The 19,928-nt window shown below is 38.6% G+C and overlaps 1 protein-coding gene across 3 annotated transcripts in view; it reads left to right on the plus strand.

The window, feature by feature from the left end:
* Positions 1 to 4,535: 4,535 nt before the first annotated feature.
* The window catches only part of LOC127522014 (band 4.1-like protein 1), a 467,430-nt gene continuing 452,037 nt past the window's right edge, over positions 4,536 to 19,928 (plus strand). The window contains exon 1 of one of the 3 annotated variants that reach the window (XM_051911522.1): positions 4,536 to 4,712. Coding sequence is in view for 1 of the 3 variants with exons in the window: in XM_051911524.1 (XP_051767484.1) it covers positions 4,680 to 4,712 (33 nt within the window). In the remaining 2 variants the exon portion in view is untranslated. The remainder of the gene's footprint in view (positions 4,713 to 19,928) is intronic. The other 2 variants (XM_051911524.1, XM_051911523.1) reach the window with 2 other exon arrangements.

The raw sequence follows: 19,928 nt of genomic DNA on the forward strand, positions 1-19,928 counted from the left end.
GTATCGAAAGGGAACTTAACTGTTAAATGCTTGAATATGATTATTTTGCTTGAAAGTTTATCTGTTATCGTTACGTTCTGGCTGCTAGATGCATGACTCACAGTTTCACTACCCCAATAGTTCAGTCTGATACTAAACTTATTGCTTATTAAAACTAATTTTGATGTCACTGTATAGTATTCTGTTTGCATTTTATTGTGTATCTTTAAGACGCCATTTTAATCATCGCAGTTTCAGTGTTTGTTTACCTCATGTCACTCAGTGTATATTGATAAGAAATATGATTTATAGCCATATGTCATTTAATTCAGTGATAGTGTGTAACCTAATGTATTTTCTACATTTCTTTGTAGGAAACCACACACATACACATAAACACTCTTCCCAAACAGCATCGTTTTTTTTACAAGATTGTTTTTAGCCTATATCAACTGGAATAAAGTTTTGTTTTTTGGAAATCTGGAGTATTGCACCTCTTTTTAATGGAAGAGCTAGGAGGAGGAAGACAGTTTAACGCACATGATATCAGCCTATTCTACATGACGAATAAAAATAACAAACACGTTATGTAATATAATTTTATTTCAAGCGAATGAGGAAAATAAAGTGGGTTTAATCCAAGCAGCTTTAAAAGTTTTTAGAATTATAGAATAATCTGGCTTATTTCTGAAGGCACTCCGTCTGCACTTGAGATGTTGAATGCTCTGTTGATTATTAAACATGTTAATTACATAAATAAAATGTTTAGCGTATATTTATTGAACAGTGATTGATTAGCCTATATGTAGTTATTTATTGTAAACTTTATTATTAAGCGAAGTAAACATTTTGCTGAAATATCCACAAGATATAAGAGCGCATGATTTATCCGTCGATCTGTTCGTTTCTATAGCAACAGTAGAATCCGGGGCAGTGTTTCGGAATCAATCATTGTAAAAAGAACTCTTATGCCGAGATGACGAGAAAATTAAGTCGTGATCATGAGAAAACAACTTGTTATCTCGAGATGACGAGAAAATTAAGTCGTGATCACGAGAAAACAACTTTCGTTATCTCGAGATCACGAGAAAACAACTTTCGTTATCTGGAGATCACGAGAAAATTATGTCGAGAAAACAAGATAGAAAAAATAATAATAATCCATGGCCGTTTAGGGCTTCTGTATATTAACAATCTTTCATTGCGCAAAAGTATTATAATATGAACAGCTCCCATACAGAGCGGCACAAAGCGCTTATGCGCATCCCGTGTGCAGAATGATGCGCTTAAAGCATCATGGAGTCACAGCGCACCGCGGCAGTTCAAAGCACAAAGTGAAGATATAAGGCTGATTTATACTTCTGCACCGCAGGCTATGCGTCTGTTTTCATTTATACTTCTGCGTCGTTGTCCGCGTCAACGTGCATGCAGACCACTAGGAGGCAGTGTCCGCGGTCATGTTGAGGATCAAGGCAAAAGCCGAAGAAGAAGCAGCTTGTCATGTACGTTGTCAGAGAAGCTTACAAATAGAAGCGGCAGAGAAGCAGCAAATAGGTAAAAACTTTTGTTGCAGTTTGACTGTATGTGTCCCCTGAAACAAAACATTTTTTCATTCATATGGAAGTTGGAAACGCTCGCTCTTCTCCGATTGCTCCACGCCAGTTTTTTGACCTGAGGGAGGGGTTCTAGCAGACCAATCACAGCGCTTGCGGTCCGCGTAGAATTGACGCGTTGTTACATTGTACTTAATGTCAGCTTGCTTATTTTGCTCAAGATAACGATTTATTAAGTCCACATGTCATAAGAAACTATGCTTCTCTAACCACAGCTCGAGAGCTGTCATTTACTGTTCTTTTCTTTTGCTTCGGCGTTTATGAGGTTACTGCATTGGATTATCAGATACGGAAGAAAGCACATAGAGAATGCTGCTTTTGTTATGGCTGACCTAAGCCATTTGCTGTAATCCTGAATAAAAGCTTCGGTGAGCGACATCTCTTTTGTCATCAGTAATTACACTACAACACATTTTATTTTATTTAAAACATGACACTGCAAATTACAATGTATATGTTTTTCACTTTATCGAAAAGGATAAACTAATAGCCTGTAAGAACAGTGTGACAAATAGTGGTGCATTCATTCATAATTCTATTTGTCAACACTGTAATTCATCCTTTGTCAATTAAAACTGTGGTACATATAAGTACTTAAACTTTGTTTGCCACAAAGACTTATTGCATATGTAATACGCATAAATGTTTCACAATGTTGGCAAATGTTTCAACTATGTAATGAGATATTTTTCAGCATGGACATTTTCAATACAATTCCACACTTGTAATGGTGGGGATGTTGAAAATTAGTTTAATTTATTTTAATATGCAAAACTGTTACCCAATCAAAGCAACTTACAGCAGTGTCTCTAATACTGTCTGTATGAATGTGCAACGAGAGTCAAGCCCATATTCTCTTACCAGTAACCATAGCGACAGTGACCAAAGTAATATCAAAGATGGTGACATCCATAAAACTGAAAAAATGATCACTTTTGACACGTCAGAGTCCTATTGAGCCGTGAGTTCATCCATCAAATCTTCATTAACCAACAGCAGCTTCAAAGTAAACATGCACTAGCCGGACAGCTTTAACCTTTGCACTCATGTCTCACATCCTTTGCGTCTCGCGTCCTTTGCGACACGGCATTTGAGTTGCGCATAGAACACAAAACTGATGGGAGCTGCTCCGATGGAGAACAGTGACTGTCTGGATCTAAAACCTTTAGATGACACACAGCTCATATCACCCTCGCTGTAAGTTCCCGAGAGTGAAACCACACACACACACGAAACCCCTTAGCATAGCTGCTCTCTTGCACTGTATGATGTGACAACTAGTTGTCCAGTCCGGTTCCGTTCACACAGTGCAAATTTTCCGAGAATGCGGTTGTGAGTCCTTAAAATTTATGGGTGCGAGACTGAGTTTGGTTATAGAATGCGGTTGTCACTCCCGTAAATAACCATACTGTGCGTGAACGTAACCATATTAAGGACTCAAATACAGGACTTAAAACCGTATTCTGTTTCTGTGTGAACGTGGCCAGTGATTACTCCCAAGCCTTGAATGCAGCATGCCTATCAAAATGGAGTGTTTGAAAGACAGGGTCAAAAACAGGACAGAAAATAGCTTGGTGTTTTTTGATGTAAAAATCTTGATAACCTTATAAGTGGACCTCAGAAAACATTATAAATTAAAATAAAAAAATCCAGCTCATGACCCATTTAAAAACTATGTTTTCTTACATTATTACAATATTATACACACGCATGGCTGTCCTTAGGGTGGTGCAACTGGTGCAAGTAAAACTGTGCTTTTAAGGGGCCCTGCAGGAAGTAACCCTGGACTGCAGAAAGTGATGACGAATTGACTGAGGGGGGCCTCGCCCCATTCTTGGCACAGCCTGCACACGGTTTAACAGTGTTTACAAACGTTTTACCAGTTAGATAACACGTTAAAAGTGTGCTAAATGTAAACTTGCCACCATAGATATGTATACGTAGATTCCACATTCGACTGCTCCAGACACCTCAGCACGCCCACCATCTTGGAACGGTCAGTGCGTCATCACTCACAGTAAGCTAGCTATCAATGATGCCACAACATTGTGTATAGCTTCTGGTTGTGAAACCGCCAAGATTTAAATCCCCGAAGAAATGGGATAACCTTTCACATGTGAGAATGTGTTGGTTTGTGTTTTTATATGTAATAACTCAATATTACAATTTTTCATACTATGGTAATTTTTTAACGTCGTGTTACTGACGACTGTTGTATTGTGTTAGTTTAGCAAAATCATCTGCTAAAGTCTATTACAGATATAGATATTCATACATGCGTCTAACTACGGTTGCAGACGTATAGTCAACTTGCTCTTGAGTGTTCACGACACCAGTGTTTTGACCGTTCCAATATGGGGAACGGCATATAGTGGCCCATAGAAACAGCCACTAATGAGGCATCTATGTTTATATATCTATGCCTTCGACCATAAATAGACTTTGCTTGACTGATACCTGCTTCATTGCTGTTTATCCACCTTATTCTGTGAATGTGCGAGACTGATTCATTAGCACTACAGGTAAATTAGGTGTTTATTATGACAATATATTAAAATAATATGGTAAGAAATGTCAGTTTGCAATATCAAGCAACATAACGAGCTGCTTTGTACAGATAAAAATAACTAGAAGCATGACACTAAAAGCCAGACATATTTGCAAATGGACGCACCCGCTATTACTTTAAAAAATAAGGTGGATATCGCACAAACCAAATTATTGCAGTGGCCACCACAAATATTGAACAAATATCGTTAGTGTTTTGTTTAAAAGGTAGTAGTCAGTTAATTGTGCTAAGGGGCGGATTTGGTGCGAGACAAATCTCAACTGACTGCGCACAGAAAGTTGTGCATTCAGTAATTAAAACAAACAAACAAAACTTATTTCCCCAGTGATATGTTGTAAACACACGTTGATCTCTCGGACTCTCTATAACCCTCTCAGTGATGTCCCTCCCTTCACCCGTGCTCTGTTGCTCTTAGTCACTGTAGCATTTGGTAGGCTACCTTACCGAGAAACAGTCGACGGGATCTGGGCGGGACCGGATCGCATCGAGTGCTTGCACTTCATAACTCTGAAACCTTCATGATCCACCTGGACGAGCGCTTGGCTGCTCAGGTGAGTGACAGGCTGCGTGTCAGCGTGCTGTAATTCAATGTACAATTAATCGAAACGGCCGTGCATTTGTAAATTTTGATTAGTACTATTTTGCAGTAGAGTAGACACATCAGCTACAAAAAGGTTATGTGAAAGCAAATACTTAAGTCATGCGCAACACTGCTGCATAGGCTACTACAATACGATTCCTTGTTTCTGCTTTAGTGCGCTTACGGATTACAAAAAAACCTTCATGCATGCGTAAGATCTATAGAGCCTTTTGGACATTAAAGCCAATTGCATCGTAAATGTAATGTATACAGATGGTGAAACTGAGGAAAGGACAATACTGAAGCAATAGCTGGGAATAATCAGTGACAATGCCGTCATGAAAGTACGCAGACATTGTCAGTGAATCCACTGACTGATGCATGAAAGAGAAAGCGATCGCAGTTATGTCATGCTTTCATATCGATTGTACTGTTGAAATGACTATTACAGATCAAATTCAAATACAACCGTAGCAGGTTCTGATGTAATTTGCTTGAATGTCTCATGTAATGAGTAGGATATTTGGTTATCTGATGTTCTAGTCTTTTAATATTCTCTTTTGCTATTTCATTTTTTTAATTTTGATTGTGTGCATCAATTATGAATTATGGTTCCTTAGTGTTTTTGAGAAATACATATCTGATGATAATAATAATAACAATAATATTTAAAGTGTTAAAATTTGCAGTTAGGTGACTGAGTCAGGTTAATTCAGTAACAGCTTAGTCTGTTTGCCACCTAGTGCACCCACCAATTAGTAGGCTATAGTCAGTTCCACACATGCAACATGTTCAAATAAGTGTATGTGTATGAGGCTATAAAATTTGGGCTGCACAAGGAGTGAACAATCCCCATGGACCCTGCTGATGACAAAGTTTATGTCAAGCACACTGTGTACAAGATGTGGACAATTCATTAAAAAGAACACTCATAAAAGTCATGCGGAATTGAAATATACTGGTCTTTAATGACAACTGTATTAAACATTCAGGTTGAACCAGCAAGCGGCATCTTTGAATAAAGACTGTTGAGACTGAATGATGGCTCAACGCATGCACAAGTCCAGGGGCAAAGTTTCAGGACATTCCTTGAACAACTCCCTTTTTAACTCTTTAACTCCCTATTCATGTAGTTGTCCTGGCCAGGGAGTTGGCCATTTCTAGGGCTGTCCCATTGTCAAAATTGCTCCACTACACTGAAACATTTGCTCCTTTAAAATCAGGCCAAAGTATTCACTGTCGTCCAATTGCTTGTCACTACATCTAATTTGATGTACTGCTAATTTGCATAAAATTAAGCTCTACTCAGCTAATAGCCAGACCAACAGTCTCTGTCGCTCATTGAAAATGAATGTCTGACCTCTTTCATGAGTATCCCTACTCATGAACGTTATGTCATGCAGGCTCTTATGCTATCTTTGGATAGATAGATTTTGTTTGACTGTCAGCCCAAATTACGTTTTCCAGTCATAAAATTTGCATAGTTGACGTGTGTTTTCTGCCCTTGCGTGGCTGTCAAAAACACATTTCTTGCACCTGCCTATGCAGCGTATCTAGCAGATTTACAAGCTCACAGACATAGCGATACGTGCATACAAATTAGTGTTTATAACAACACTGCATGTGGCATCTTCTTCCCAAACAGTTAAAAACACCCCAGGGAGTTGCAAGTTCAGTCAGGCGTGTTCCTACAGACCTCTGCCATAAGACTGAAAAACAACTTGAACTATAAAGTTTCTGAGCCTCTGGAGTTTCTGAGCCTTATTATCGTTATTTAGGTAGTTAATAAATATTGGTGTATTTAGGTCTTGTTACAAAACACACAAATGTGGAATGTAACAAGGAAAGATAGACAGTGAGTGCTGTCATCAAAGACTGTATGTAAACATTTTGTGTTAAGAAGGCATAACCTCTGCCCCTCTAGTTTAATGTCACAGCAATATGTCATACCAAGGATGCCAGCACTAATTACACTGCAGTTGTTGAAACAAGACAACATGCCTGCTGTTTTTTCTTCTTCTCACAACAGATAGCATATTTTGATTCTTTTTAAACTGCAGTTAACTGTTCTGTTTATTGCCATATACAGTATGGCTGTGTTTGTTGACAAAACGTTTAATTAATTGTTTGAAAGTTACAACGGGGCTAAAGGCACATCTTAAAGGGAACCCCTGGTATTAAGACTTGTATGGCTTAATATGACGTAAATGATGTCTCTTACTGAAATATGTAGTAGAAAACCCATGAAAGATTTACGTTATTTAAAAAATCCATGACATATTTTGACAATGGGGGCGCTATTTTGTTTAGATGCAAATGTTGCTATGCAGATGCTATGTTGATGACTTCAAATGGTTGCACTCAGTGAGCTACTGACACTACCCTATTGCTATTTTTACCGCTCACAACTCGGAATATAATATACGATGCCACATTGTGCAGCTTTTGTTTGTAATTTTCAGTCGATGGGCACCAAGAGAAGCGATGCAAGTCTTCACTGCTTTACTAACGATAAGAGGAGAAAAGAATGGGAAGTTGTTAAGGATGTTGATGAATAAAACTTCCTAAAGATCTACGTCTTTGTTCTCTTATTAAGCAAAACAAGTCTTAATACCAGGGGTTCCCTTTAAGAAAAATGCGCCACTACTCATATAGTGTATGATTGCAGAAAAAAAATATATACTGTATGTTTTTATTGAACATTGATGGAGCAACAGATTTTCTGTAAAAAGAAATCATAAAAGTGGTTTGTTTTATTTAAAAATCTCATAAATGTATGAGTGTGTTTTTTTTTTTTTTTGTTTTTTTTGTGCCTTTTACCCTGTGTGTGGGGTAAAAGGCTCACCACCAGCATGGGGCAAAAGGCACAAAGTATTTATACAAATACTTTAGCTACAGTAATATGTTTTGAATAATATTTAAGGTAATACTTGCTCAAAACAATCACTTTAGAGTTTGTCTTTTCTGTATATTTTGAAAAATAATTTATATTTGGTTCATTTTAAATTTATTTTTGTTCAATAAATATAGTCATTAAATAGGTTCATTTTAAATATACAGAAACAAAATTACTTTAAAAAAGTAAACATTCTGAAAGCATTAAAGGAGATCCCACATTAATTTATTTATTAATTAACAACAACTAGGATATTCATATCATGTTATGATTAATATCATATTTTTAAATATGATGGTTTCATTATAAATATGGTGATTATCTCTAAGGTGGACATCCCACTTAATATAAGATATTTACCATCTGAATCTAACCGTGTCATGTCAACAAACGGAAAAATCAGCCAGCAACTTATTATGTTAATTATTGTGCTTTTTTTTTTTTTTTACCACAAATACCTTACTTTTACATATTCTTCCTTTATTAAAAAAACGATGCTTTAATTACCTTGAACAAAACTGAAAAACATTAACAAGACCTTTGTCTGAAAATATAGTCAATTTTATCGATTCTCATTTGCTACATAATCTACAACATTTTAAAAAACATAAATATTAGATCAAGTTAGCACATTATCAACTTTGCTTTGCTTTCCGTGATCACGTCAAGAATCAGCCAAAATTTCCACATGCTTTGTCAAAATCGATTGTTAAGAAAAGTGCTGAGGTGAATTTTTTGCCATCTAGTGGTTTGAAGGAGAATAAAGTCAAATGCACCTTTTACCCCAGTGTGCCTGCCTTTAGCCCCACTGTACCCTATATACATGTTTTGTTGTTGTTGTTGTTGTTTTTTAATAATTGCATACTGAATTGCAGTGGGTCTGCTGTCTTATACTATCAGTATTTTCATATTGGATTTTGAGTAGTCTTGTTATTGTTGCATATAGCCACCTTAAAAGGTTAATTCACCCAAAAATGAAATTTCTGTCATTAATTACTCACCCTCATGTCGTTCCAAACCTGTAAGACCTTCGTTCATCTTCGGAACACAAATTAAGATATTTTTGATGAAATCCAAGGGTATCTGATCCACACATAGGCAGCAACGTCATTGTACCTTTTAACGTCCAGAAAGGTAGTTAAAAACATGGTTAAAATAGTCAATGTGACTACAGTGGTTCAACCTTAATGTTATATGAAGCGACGAGAATACTTTTTGTGCACAAAAACAAAACAAAAATAACGACATTATTCAACAATTTGAACCGCTGTCATTCGTAGTGAACTTAGTGCAGGCTTCCTTGTTTACGTCTGAATGCCGGCTCATTATTGGCCGGATCCTGTGTCAGCATGACATGCATGCGCCGTGCTGCTCACCTGTTCAGCTTCAGCCAATACTGAGTTGGCGTTCGGACGTAAACTAGGAAGCCTGAACTGAGTTCACTACGTATGACAACAGTTCAAATTGTTGAATAAAGTCGTTATTTTTGTTTTGTTTTTGCAAAAACATCTTAATTTGTGTTCCGAAGACGAACAAAGGTCTTAAGAGTGTGGAATGACAAGAGGGTGGGAACTTAATGACAGAAATTTCATTTTTGGGTGAACCCTTTAACACTATACATTGTGTTGATTTTTGTGCAACCAACAGAAAACAAGATGTCTTGACAGTGGCAGTACAGCTCTGATTTTTGCTTCCTTGTAAGCACTGGTATTTTCTTCAGGAAATGCACAACTAGTTTTTTTTACTTTGGTAAATAAATATTCTGATAGTTATTTATGAATGGTTGGTGGATGTTAATTGCAGATGTCATACTACAGCATTGGTGTGTTTCTAAAATCCATACTTTACTTGAAAATAAGGTCTCTCTATGCATATTTTTATTAAAGGGGTGGTTCATTGCGATTTCACTTTTAACTTTTGTAATGTTGCTGCTTGAGCATAAACAGTATCTGCAAAGTTACAGCGCTGAAAGTTCAATGCAAACGGAGATATTGTCTTTTAAAGTTATGGCAGTTTAATGCCTATAGAAATGGCTGGTTTGGACTACAGCAAGCTTTTTCCTGGGTTGGTGACATCATAAACCCTGCAATTAACATAAACGCTGCCCACGGGAACACGCAACAAAGTGGGCGAGGCCATGTCACGTGGCATTATGGAAGCAGAAGAGATGTCTACACTGGATGCGCGCCGCGACGCGTCAAAAGATAATAGAACCCATTATAATCAGTGATATTGTCTACACTGGATGTGACAGCTTCCAGAATCTACACGAGTTCAATGCTGGATTTGCACCAAGGCTATTACTGAAAGATGAAGCAGTTCCCACTTTAAAAGCAGAAGCTGCTGTTTAGTAACTGTAAGTACGTTTTTTTTTGTACATGTCTTTTAAATGTATTATGTTGCTATTTTTTGGTTGCATCAAGGACGTAAACAAAGACCAACTTGTTTTTGCTTCGCTAGCTAGTTAACATTAGCTAAATTCTATTGCATACTTCTCCAACAAATGCCAACAAACACCAACAAACTTCTATGTTCACAGACAAACAGTTGTCTTTACTACTACTGTCAAATAAAAATAAAGAACATAAGAACAAATAATCAAACGGCACAAATAAATACAGTAAAGCAAAAATACAAATAAATAAAGCTTTTCAGGTTTTTCATGTATCCAGTTTTCAGGTACAGAAATTGAATAAAGTACAGCCTATGACGTCATAATAGACGCGAACCGGAAGTATAAAAGGAGCACCTAGAGAAGCAGTCAGTACCTTATCGTCTAAAGGGACTGTTCAGCAGGCAACCCCGATGTATGGCAGGTAACGCAGTGTCTCGTTCCCTGTTCTCAGGGAACTAGGGGTGCAACGGTTCAGATTACTCACGGTTCGGGTTTGTATCACGGTTTTAGGCTCACGGTTTCAGTACGGTTCGGTATGTGCTATGTTCCGGTAAAAAATTACTACTCTCAAAAATAAAGAACATAAGAACAAATAATCAAACGGCACAAATAAATACAGTAAAGCAAAGATACAAATAAATAAAGCTTTTCAGGTTTTTCATGTATCCAGTTTTCAGGTACAGAAATTGAATAAAGTAGCTAATAAAATGTAAAACAACATTGCATGTAATCTTCACTGTATAAATTAAATAAAGATCAATCATTATTAATTTTTAAGTTACTATTCAGTCATAAGCAATGAGTGATTTCCTTGTCTTTTGTTGTTTGATTAACATTAAAAACACATTCAGACAGCAGGAATACAAGGGCTGTTGTCTCTTTAAGACATAATACACAGATCAGTACACTGATAATGAACACATGCATTCTTTCTCGAGTGTATAAGTTCACGTAAGACATAACCGACTATGCTTGCTAGGATACTCGCCAAGACAGGCATGTTGACATAATTTTGTGTGAATTTGTCCGTTCAAGAACAAGACTTGAAAGAGACCTCAATATTTGCGCGCTGTACACGTGCTTCCGCATGCGTGCTTCGGATCGGATGAGTGCGCAAATCTTCTCACAGAGCTTGTGCAAGTTCTCTTTCGTCAACACCCGGGTGATGGCGGCGTAAATGACTGGTCATATAGAGCATACGGCACTCGCACTGAACAAAGTTTAGGGGGAAGCCAGAATGCGTATCCATCGATAGAAACATACATTAGCCTAACTCTGTCTGTTTTATTTATTTTCTGCAAACCATATTATAGATGCGTATGCGTCGTCAGATATGAGATGAACCGTGGTGCAAGTGCGTGCCGAACCGAGTGTGCAGAACGGTACAGTTTGATTTTTTACCGAGAACTGTTTCACCCCTACAGGGAACCATGGTTACATACGTAACCTGAGACGTTCCCTTTCGAAAGGGAACTCAACACTGCATTTGACACGCTATGGGGAACGATATACCCACGCCGCCATGCTTGATGGGAGTGCATGCCAAAAAATGGCTAGACAAACGTAAGAACTAGCAGTTTCAACTGAAATGCCAGAACCACTCCCCCTACGGGTCATACATAGGCTGTCAGTGACAGCATTCCCTATGGCCAATAGCCCAAGCTATAAGCCTCAAAGAGGCCTTCCAAAGTAGGCCTACCAAGGCCGCTCAAAGGCTTCTGGGACCAAGCTTCTTTTCGAAGAAAAGAGGGTACCTCTAAGGGAATGTAGCCAGGGGGCCCGAAGGAACCCTAGCAAGTCACTTGTCAGGGGAACATAGTCAACCCTGATTGCCACCAGGGAGGCCGACCTGGTCTAATTAAAGAAACCTAGTCTTGGCCAACGACTAAGACTTGATTTGAGTCTCAAATCATTTTCTTCAGAGAAGATATCCGGTAAGAGGGACTGCAAAGAGGCAGTAACCAACTCAGACCAGATCGTAGAGATGGGCATCCTGGAAAGCAGGACTTAGCTTAACGCTTTTTACCCTTACCAATGAGGGGAGTAAAACTCTGCTCAATCCTAGGATCTACTCAGCGCTTGATTATTTGCACTGAGGAGGCTATGCACTCTAAAGGGACCCAAATAAGGGGAGTACAACCACCCTAGGGGCTGATCTTCAACAGGGAGGCCTCAGAGAGGCCTTCAACCACTGACCAGACTTAGGGACCTAGGTACTATCTGCAGAACAACCCTCTAAACGAGGGGAGTACTGGGCTCAACCTAACAGATAATACTGTAGGCACAAAATCATGGAAGCTCCCAAAGGGCCTGCAACATGAAGTAATTTTACACAATGTAGAATATATCACAGCAGCCTTGCAAAGGCCATACAGTACATGTGAAAACTACATGCTTAATCTGCTAAAAAACACCCAGTTGTGGGGGATTCGCTTACATAAACCTGTGGCAGTGCTAGTTCTAAGTGAGCAAAACTCTAACTAAACATCTACCAACAAATCTTGTGATACAACAAGCTATTGTCCTCTGAAGGAGGCCCAAACAAAGCCTTCTACTCCAAACAACACAGGCAACATCTTGTGGCAGTGTTCAAACTCTAAAGGGAGCTACATAAGAAACAAACTGAATAGCGAGGTTCACTTAAACAAAACTCAACCTGAGCTTATGCATTCCAACAGGCAATATACTCAGTAAAAACACTTTTTACCCTTATTAGCAAGGGGAATACAAACTTAGTCACCATGCTCTGAAGGAGGCAAGAAAAAGGCCTACTACTACAGAAATACAGGTGCTAACCTGTGGTAGCAATAGAGTTATTGAGCTCACATTGTGTAGAAAATAGAACTAGAGCATTAACAACCCTGAGAAACAGGGGAATGCTTTACTTTTCATTCATACTACCCTGAAACATATTTCTAGGGTGGGTACTTTTCACCAAAAACAGAAACATCTGTACTGAACCCTAGGAAACAGGAGCTTAAAGAAAGCTAACACCGTTTCGCTCAAGCTTGAATCCTAATTCAAGGGGCTCAGGGGAAAAGACTAAGACAAAGTATAGAATGAAAAGCTCTAGGGAAGTGGGGCCACAGCATACACTAACAGTTTCTTATTCACATAGTGATAAGTGGCCTACCACCTGAGACAACGGCACCAGGGAGACTTAGCAATAATCTGCTACCTTAGCTGCTATCTATCTTGCACCTACACCAAAGGGGTAATGGGCCTTGGCCTGACAACTCTGATAAGAAGAGGCCAGAACTAGGAACTACACTCACCTGACAGGGATAGTAACAATGGGGTGAAATGCTTCAGTATATAACCTAAACCCTAGTTCTAGCCTAGGCCAGCTATAGCTGTGGGCCTATAAGGCCACACATAAGCATAGATCTGCCTGGGGCTTAAAACTCAGCCTCTAATAAAAAACTCTCGATAGAGAGGAGGCAAACTCTGAGAAATAAACTCCATAAATCAAGAGCTCAGAGGAGCGATGCTCAACCCAAGCCAAACAATGTCAGGCGGCCCTGAAATCGGGAAGGAATGAGTGTTCTGCCGGTGGGACACTTCGGACTTAAGGGGTTAAAGGGGTCATGAAGTGGATTTTTTTAAATTATTTTATAATGTTTCCTGAGGTGCACTTATACCCCCGGTTTCACAGACAAGGCTTAAGCTAGTCCTAGACTAAAATGCATGTTTGAGCTGTTTTAACTGAAAGCAACTTGCACTGACATATCTTAAAATGTGTCAGTGTAATTGTTTTGTCTCAAAAAGCACACCAGTAATGTTTTTTTCTAGGGTACGTTTATAAAAGCTACTTAAATGCCCTAATTGAACTAATGCCTAATCCTGGCTTAGTCTAAGCCCTGTCTGTGAAACCGGGCCATAATGTTAGTATGATTTTTACATCATAAAATGTCATAATTTAGAAATAAAAGGCATTTTTCTTTCCTGATTTTAGCCCTCTGGGTTGAACGCTCTTTTTGAAGGGGCGTGTCTGCTGTGAGACTTCGATGTAAACGCCCACTGCTGTGATTGGCTGACATCTTTGCATTTGAAATATGTATTACATGTGGAACCCTCTCAGATACTTTTACTACATTTTTACTATTACAACTGTTGAGATGAATGAATCCTGAAAAGTGTTGATTATAGCCTTATATTTAGATATTTTCCCATCACATGGAAGGTTGCAGTGATGAGCATTGAGCAGATGACAGACAGTCTGTTTATTGCATGAATGCAGTGATCTCATCATTGTAACTCAATTCCTGCACTCATGAAATGCTTTCACCACAACTAACAGCAAACATAATGTAAATACAGTAACGTTAGCCTAAGAGCTTCATTGTGCAGTGTAAAAGCATTATTCATTATAACGGCAGTTTTGGCAAGTGTCCAGATAAACTTGTGCTGTGTAATTGACAGCTTCAGCCATTGTAAAGGGAGCATACTTTGATCACTTTCACTTTCAATTTAATCACAATTTAAAAATCACATTTTTTTCATGCTACTAAGAGAAACAATGTGAAGTTGATTGTTTAGTCACTGGCTTGATTTACTGATGCATAAACAGTATTAAACTATTTTGGGATAAAGAAAATCTGCCTGAACTTGAATAATTACACATCAGATATCACTGATCACAGATCAGGCATTAGATTGCATACTGTTACTAACACTTTTGTGGAGTTGCTGTCGAATCCATATCGAAAAGTCTGTTTGCAAACCCTGCATTGATATTGCGATTGAATTACCAAATAATCCACAGTGAAATGTAAAAATAAACTGAATCCATTTTTCTCTGACATCGGGATCCGATCGGCAGCTCTGTCTGGATGTTGGTTCCAGGCCTTTGTGCGGCCTTGGCAGGCCTTCATATGTAGAATATGGAGGCCGCTTTTGAGGCCTATAGCTGAGGCTTTGACCGCTGGGAGCTCGGTCACTGACAGCCGAGTTGTGACCCGTAGGGTGAGTGGGTCTGGCGTTTCATTTGAATTTGCCTGATTCTGACAGCTGTCACTGCCATACGTTAGCATGCACTCCACTCAGCATGGCGGCATGGGTATATCGTTCCCCTAGCGCTCTGACGCAACGCGAGTTCCGTTTCAAAAGGGAACGTCTCAGGTTACGCATATATCCATGGTTCCCTGAGAACAGGGAACGAGACACTGCGTCTCTTTGCCATGCCTCGGGGCCTGCCTGCATACAGTCCCTTCAGACGATAAGTGGAAGACATGTTATCTGGGCGCCCCTTATATACTTTCAGGTTGCATCATTATGACGTCATGGGCTGTCACCAGTCAATATGATATTGCAGAGATTGGATATGTGTTTCAGACACCGGTTCCCACGGAGGCGGTTCCCCTAGCGCTCTGACGCAATGTCTCGTTCCCTGTTCTCAGGGAACCATGGTTACATGCGTAACCTGAGACGTTATGTTTAATTGTACACTTTGCCTCATAAAACTACAAATGAGATTGTTATAGTGACATAGACATACTGTGAATGTGCTGAACCTGTCATTACTTGAAAGCTCTCTAAATTTGTAGGCATATTCATACTGTTCAATAATGCAGGTTAAAGGAAGTAAAGCATTGTGACTCTGTGGAGAGTTTGGTGCAACTTTATGTTAGGTAAAATTATCTGAATATGAGAGCTGTCTTTCTTTGAAATTGACATCATAGCTCAGGCTCTGGAATGTTTGTTTTCATTGTAGTGCAGATGTGCTCACTGTACAACTGTACAGTGAGTGAGTGAGTGAGTGAGTGTGTGTGAGAGAGAGAGAGAGAGAGAGAGAGAGAGAGAGAGACTATTGAAAAATCCTACAGTATGCATTTTTTAGTCATCTAGCCACAGGTCATTAACCGCAGCAAATTTAGAGTCTCTAAATCAATCCCTCTAGTGCTACTAACTGTCCAAATTTTCACTCATGTTTATGCTAATAACTATAAAGGCTAAGAACAATTTTTTCCCTATGATTCCTTGGCTCAGGACGAATCAACTGCACCCTATGAAATTATTTTCTGTCATGAAAATTTTTCCGCCATTTTGAATTTTCAGAATGTCTTTGATTACGACTGTAACCATGATTCACTGAGAAGTAGGGTGGCCAGACGTCCCATTTTACTGGACAGTTCCATATTTCAGCTCTGTTTTTAGTGTCCTGACTTATTAAGAAAAAAAAAAAAAAAATCATGTTTCGTGCTCAAGTGTGCCACACAAATTTTCAGGGATTTATTTATTTATTTATTTATTTATTTATTTGGGTGGGGGGTTGCATCATTTTCTTCTCCAACTTCAAAACGTTCGCTCTGTACTTCCACCTACGTCACGCGTGACCTTTCCAACGTGATGATCGCATCGCAGAGCTAGTGCAAGATGACCATTTCTGGTTAAAAAGTATTTAATTTTTATATAATTTTTTTTTTAGAAAATGACCGATCGTTTCGTTAGATAAGAATTTCTTGGATGGGATCGTGTAGAGCCCTTTGAAGCTTTTAAATTTCAGTTACTGTGCGCATGAAGAACAATTCATAGGGCTCTCTACTCCATTGTTGAGATCTAACAGACACCCGGTAGAAAGATGACATGATTGAGAAACAGCAATAAACTCCAGCAAGATAATGTCCTTTTATGAAAAACCATCTTGATCTACAGATGAAGTATAATAATAGGAACATTGAATCATCTTGGAGAGAGTCATAACAGAATTGAATGCTGAATGGAGAATGACAGACAGCCGCAGCGGAGAGAAGAGTTTACGTGATTGATCAATCATGTAAACTCTTCTATCCGCTGCGGCTGTCTGTCATTCTCCATTCAGCATTCAAACTGTGTGTTGCGTTCAGTAGTCTCTGTAGTCTTGCTGAGCCTAAGTGAGCTCGTTTTAAACCACTGTAGTCAGTCGAGCTGAGAGCCCTCTCATTGAAGATGATGCTCATGACCGCACTCACTTCCATCAATAGAGTTGGGTACCTGCATGCGTTCTCTGTCAGCGAAAGGTGCCTTGAGTTCGATCTACCATACTCTCATATAATTCTGAGACCCAGGCTGGGCTACATGCCCAAAGTTTCCACTACCAGGTTCAGGGACCAAGTGGTGAACTTGCAAGCACTGTCCCGAGACGAGGCAGACCCAGCCAGACCTATATTTACTTGAATCGCATGCAGAGCTTTAGATGCGCTGAGCAGCTCTTTGTCTGTTTTGAGGACAGCAGAAGGGAAAGGTCTCCAAATAGAGGATGGCCATTCCATGAACCTTCGGAGTTTAAACGCACTCCACGAGGAGTGTTAGACAACAGTGCCTCTCTAACAGACATCTGCATCTGCTAGGTGACACTTAATTCCTTTGCGAAATTTTACAGTCTACAGGTTGAGCCAGTTTCATCCCATGTGTTGTCAGGTATGAGCAGGTAAGCTGCGGGCAAGTGGTCGGGTGCTCCGCTTGTACACAGCGGCTTTCCCCTCCCTGATATTTTCCTAGTGCTTGGTGAACACTTCAAGTACATTAGTTATTATAATCAATCAAATGTATAAAAGGATGTCCAGAAAGTTTCTCAGGGGCTCAAATGTAAAAAAGGGGGATCCATCACGAGTAATTCCTATATTATATTAGGGCTATCAATAGATTAATTTTTTCATCACGATTAGTCGCACTCTTATCATGAAATTAAGCATACACCAGTTATCTTGTTTAACACATTCATTTTTTTTTTTTATCATCATTTGCTATATCCAGCAAAGTAAATCATCAAATTGAAGGTTGATTCACACAAAACTGTATTTTCTGAAAGCTTTTTTCAGGATAAGTTTAATTGTCTTTTCAAATAAGGACACTTGAAGACTCCAAAAGGACACCAAATAACCAAGTGATATTAAGGAATCCATATAATATAATATAATATAATATAATATAATATAATAGTATTTGACATACAAATGACAAATCCAAACATTATCCTGAATGTGTGTGGAAACAACATGAATGTACTGAAATGCATCTGTGCATAAATACAATGTGCGATCAGTGCATTGAGAGGTTTGTCATACATGGTTTGTTTGCACATCAATATAATGGACTCACGTGTGCTTACTGTACGATTCCTGTACGTCACTGCAATCATCTTTACCTTGATTGCAATCCTCATCCAACAAAACATTATTAGAAAGATGCTGGTTTGCTTTATCCAGCCGAGAAATGTATCATCTGGCTATACAGCGGTGTTCCATTCATTCTGTATTTCACACAGCGTGATGCGTGAAGGCTCACGCTCTTCGGAAACAATCACAGAATATGACAGAGCTCGTGTTTTAAAGGGAAGCACACACTGGAATGAATAATTCACTGAAAATGCAACGTGAGTCTCTATTCTCTCTGCCATCTCTGATTATGTAATCAGCCTGGTTTTCTTTACATTAGTACTATTTTGGACTGATTGTTTGAATGAATTTGCTTACTGGATCATTGGACTGAAAACTTTCCTGGAGTTTAGCTGCTTAAAATGATCTGATCGTAAACAGAGAAACGAAATCAGCTTATTAAAGGGCTAGAATAGAAATTTCTGCCTACCAGGGGTGCTTGCATATGGAAGCTTGTTTCCACCACTGAATAAAAAATAAAAAAGGTAATTGCAACATATTATCTCACAATTCTGACTATTTTTCTTGCAATTGCGAGTTTACATCTTGCAATTCTGACTTTTTTTCTCAGAATTGGGTGATATAAACTCGCTGTCACGGATGAAGGTAGACGAATGCAGAATTACAATAATAAACAGTTTAATTCAACAACAGGCGGAAGTGTAACAGTGTGTAACACGTAAGCACGAACAATAATAATAATTTTTTAAAAAAGTCAGACTTTTTTCCTCAGAATTTACTTTAGTCATTTAGTCAGAATTTAGTCAGACTTTATAACTCGCAATTCCGAGTTTATATCTCACAATTCTGAGAAAAGAAGTCAGAATTATGAGATGTAAACTCGCAATTGTGAGAAAAAAAGTCAGTTGTGAGTTTACAACTCGCAATTCTGACTTTATTTCTCGCAATTCTGAGTTTATATCTCACAATTCTGACATTATAACTCGCAAGTGCAAGCGGTGTCAGAAGAACTCACTATTTGTATATAGGCTATTAATACTGCATATTAATGAAGAGACTACAATACATAAACTATGAATTAACTATAAACTTAATAGTTTGCAAACTATTTGTAAGCAGTTTATTACTATATACTTATATTATAAAGTGCTACCCTTAAAAATCTCTCCAAGTCTCTTTTTGTGCTCCACAGAAAAAAAAGAGTGTACTGGTTTTGAATGACACAATGGTGAGTATGAATGACATGTATAGCAGTGAATCAAATGAGTAGTATGTCCAAATACACAGTATTTGGAACAGTTGGTGAAAAATACACAGATGACATACTGTAAAGCTTGTGCCATAATTCTAAAGTGCATATCCAATTGACACTCTACTACTATCCCATGAAGCCAGGGTTTTGAAACCAACGTTTTACATGACAATGTCAATATTGCAGATACAGTATGTCATTATGTTGTATATGTATTGTATCATGGCTTACGATAGCAAGAATACAGGCAGGCTACTCTACAGCAGAGGCCGCTGTGCCGTGTTTGTTTACATGTTACTGTAATGACTGTTGCACGCAATCCTGAAACACAGCATATTACAAAATGTTTCATTTTTGAAAGAAAATTATTTTGGGTTTGGTTCAGGTCGGGTTCAGGCTTCAAATTTAACAGTACCAGTCTGATCGGGTAGGGTTCTCGTGTACGGGCCGGGTTCAGCCCGTGCAGACCTCTACTCTATCAAAGTCATTTCATTAAAATATTTGTCACATATTATGTCTGAAACATTTATCTTCCATTTCAAAGCTCA

The sequence above is a fragment of the Ctenopharyngodon idella genome, chromosome 11 (genome assembly GCF_019924925.1).
Source record: "Ctenopharyngodon idella isolate HZGC_01 chromosome 11, HZGC01, whole genome shotgun sequence".
NCBI lineage: Eukaryota > Metazoa > Chordata > Actinopteri > Cypriniformes > Xenocyprididae > Ctenopharyngodon > Ctenopharyngodon idella.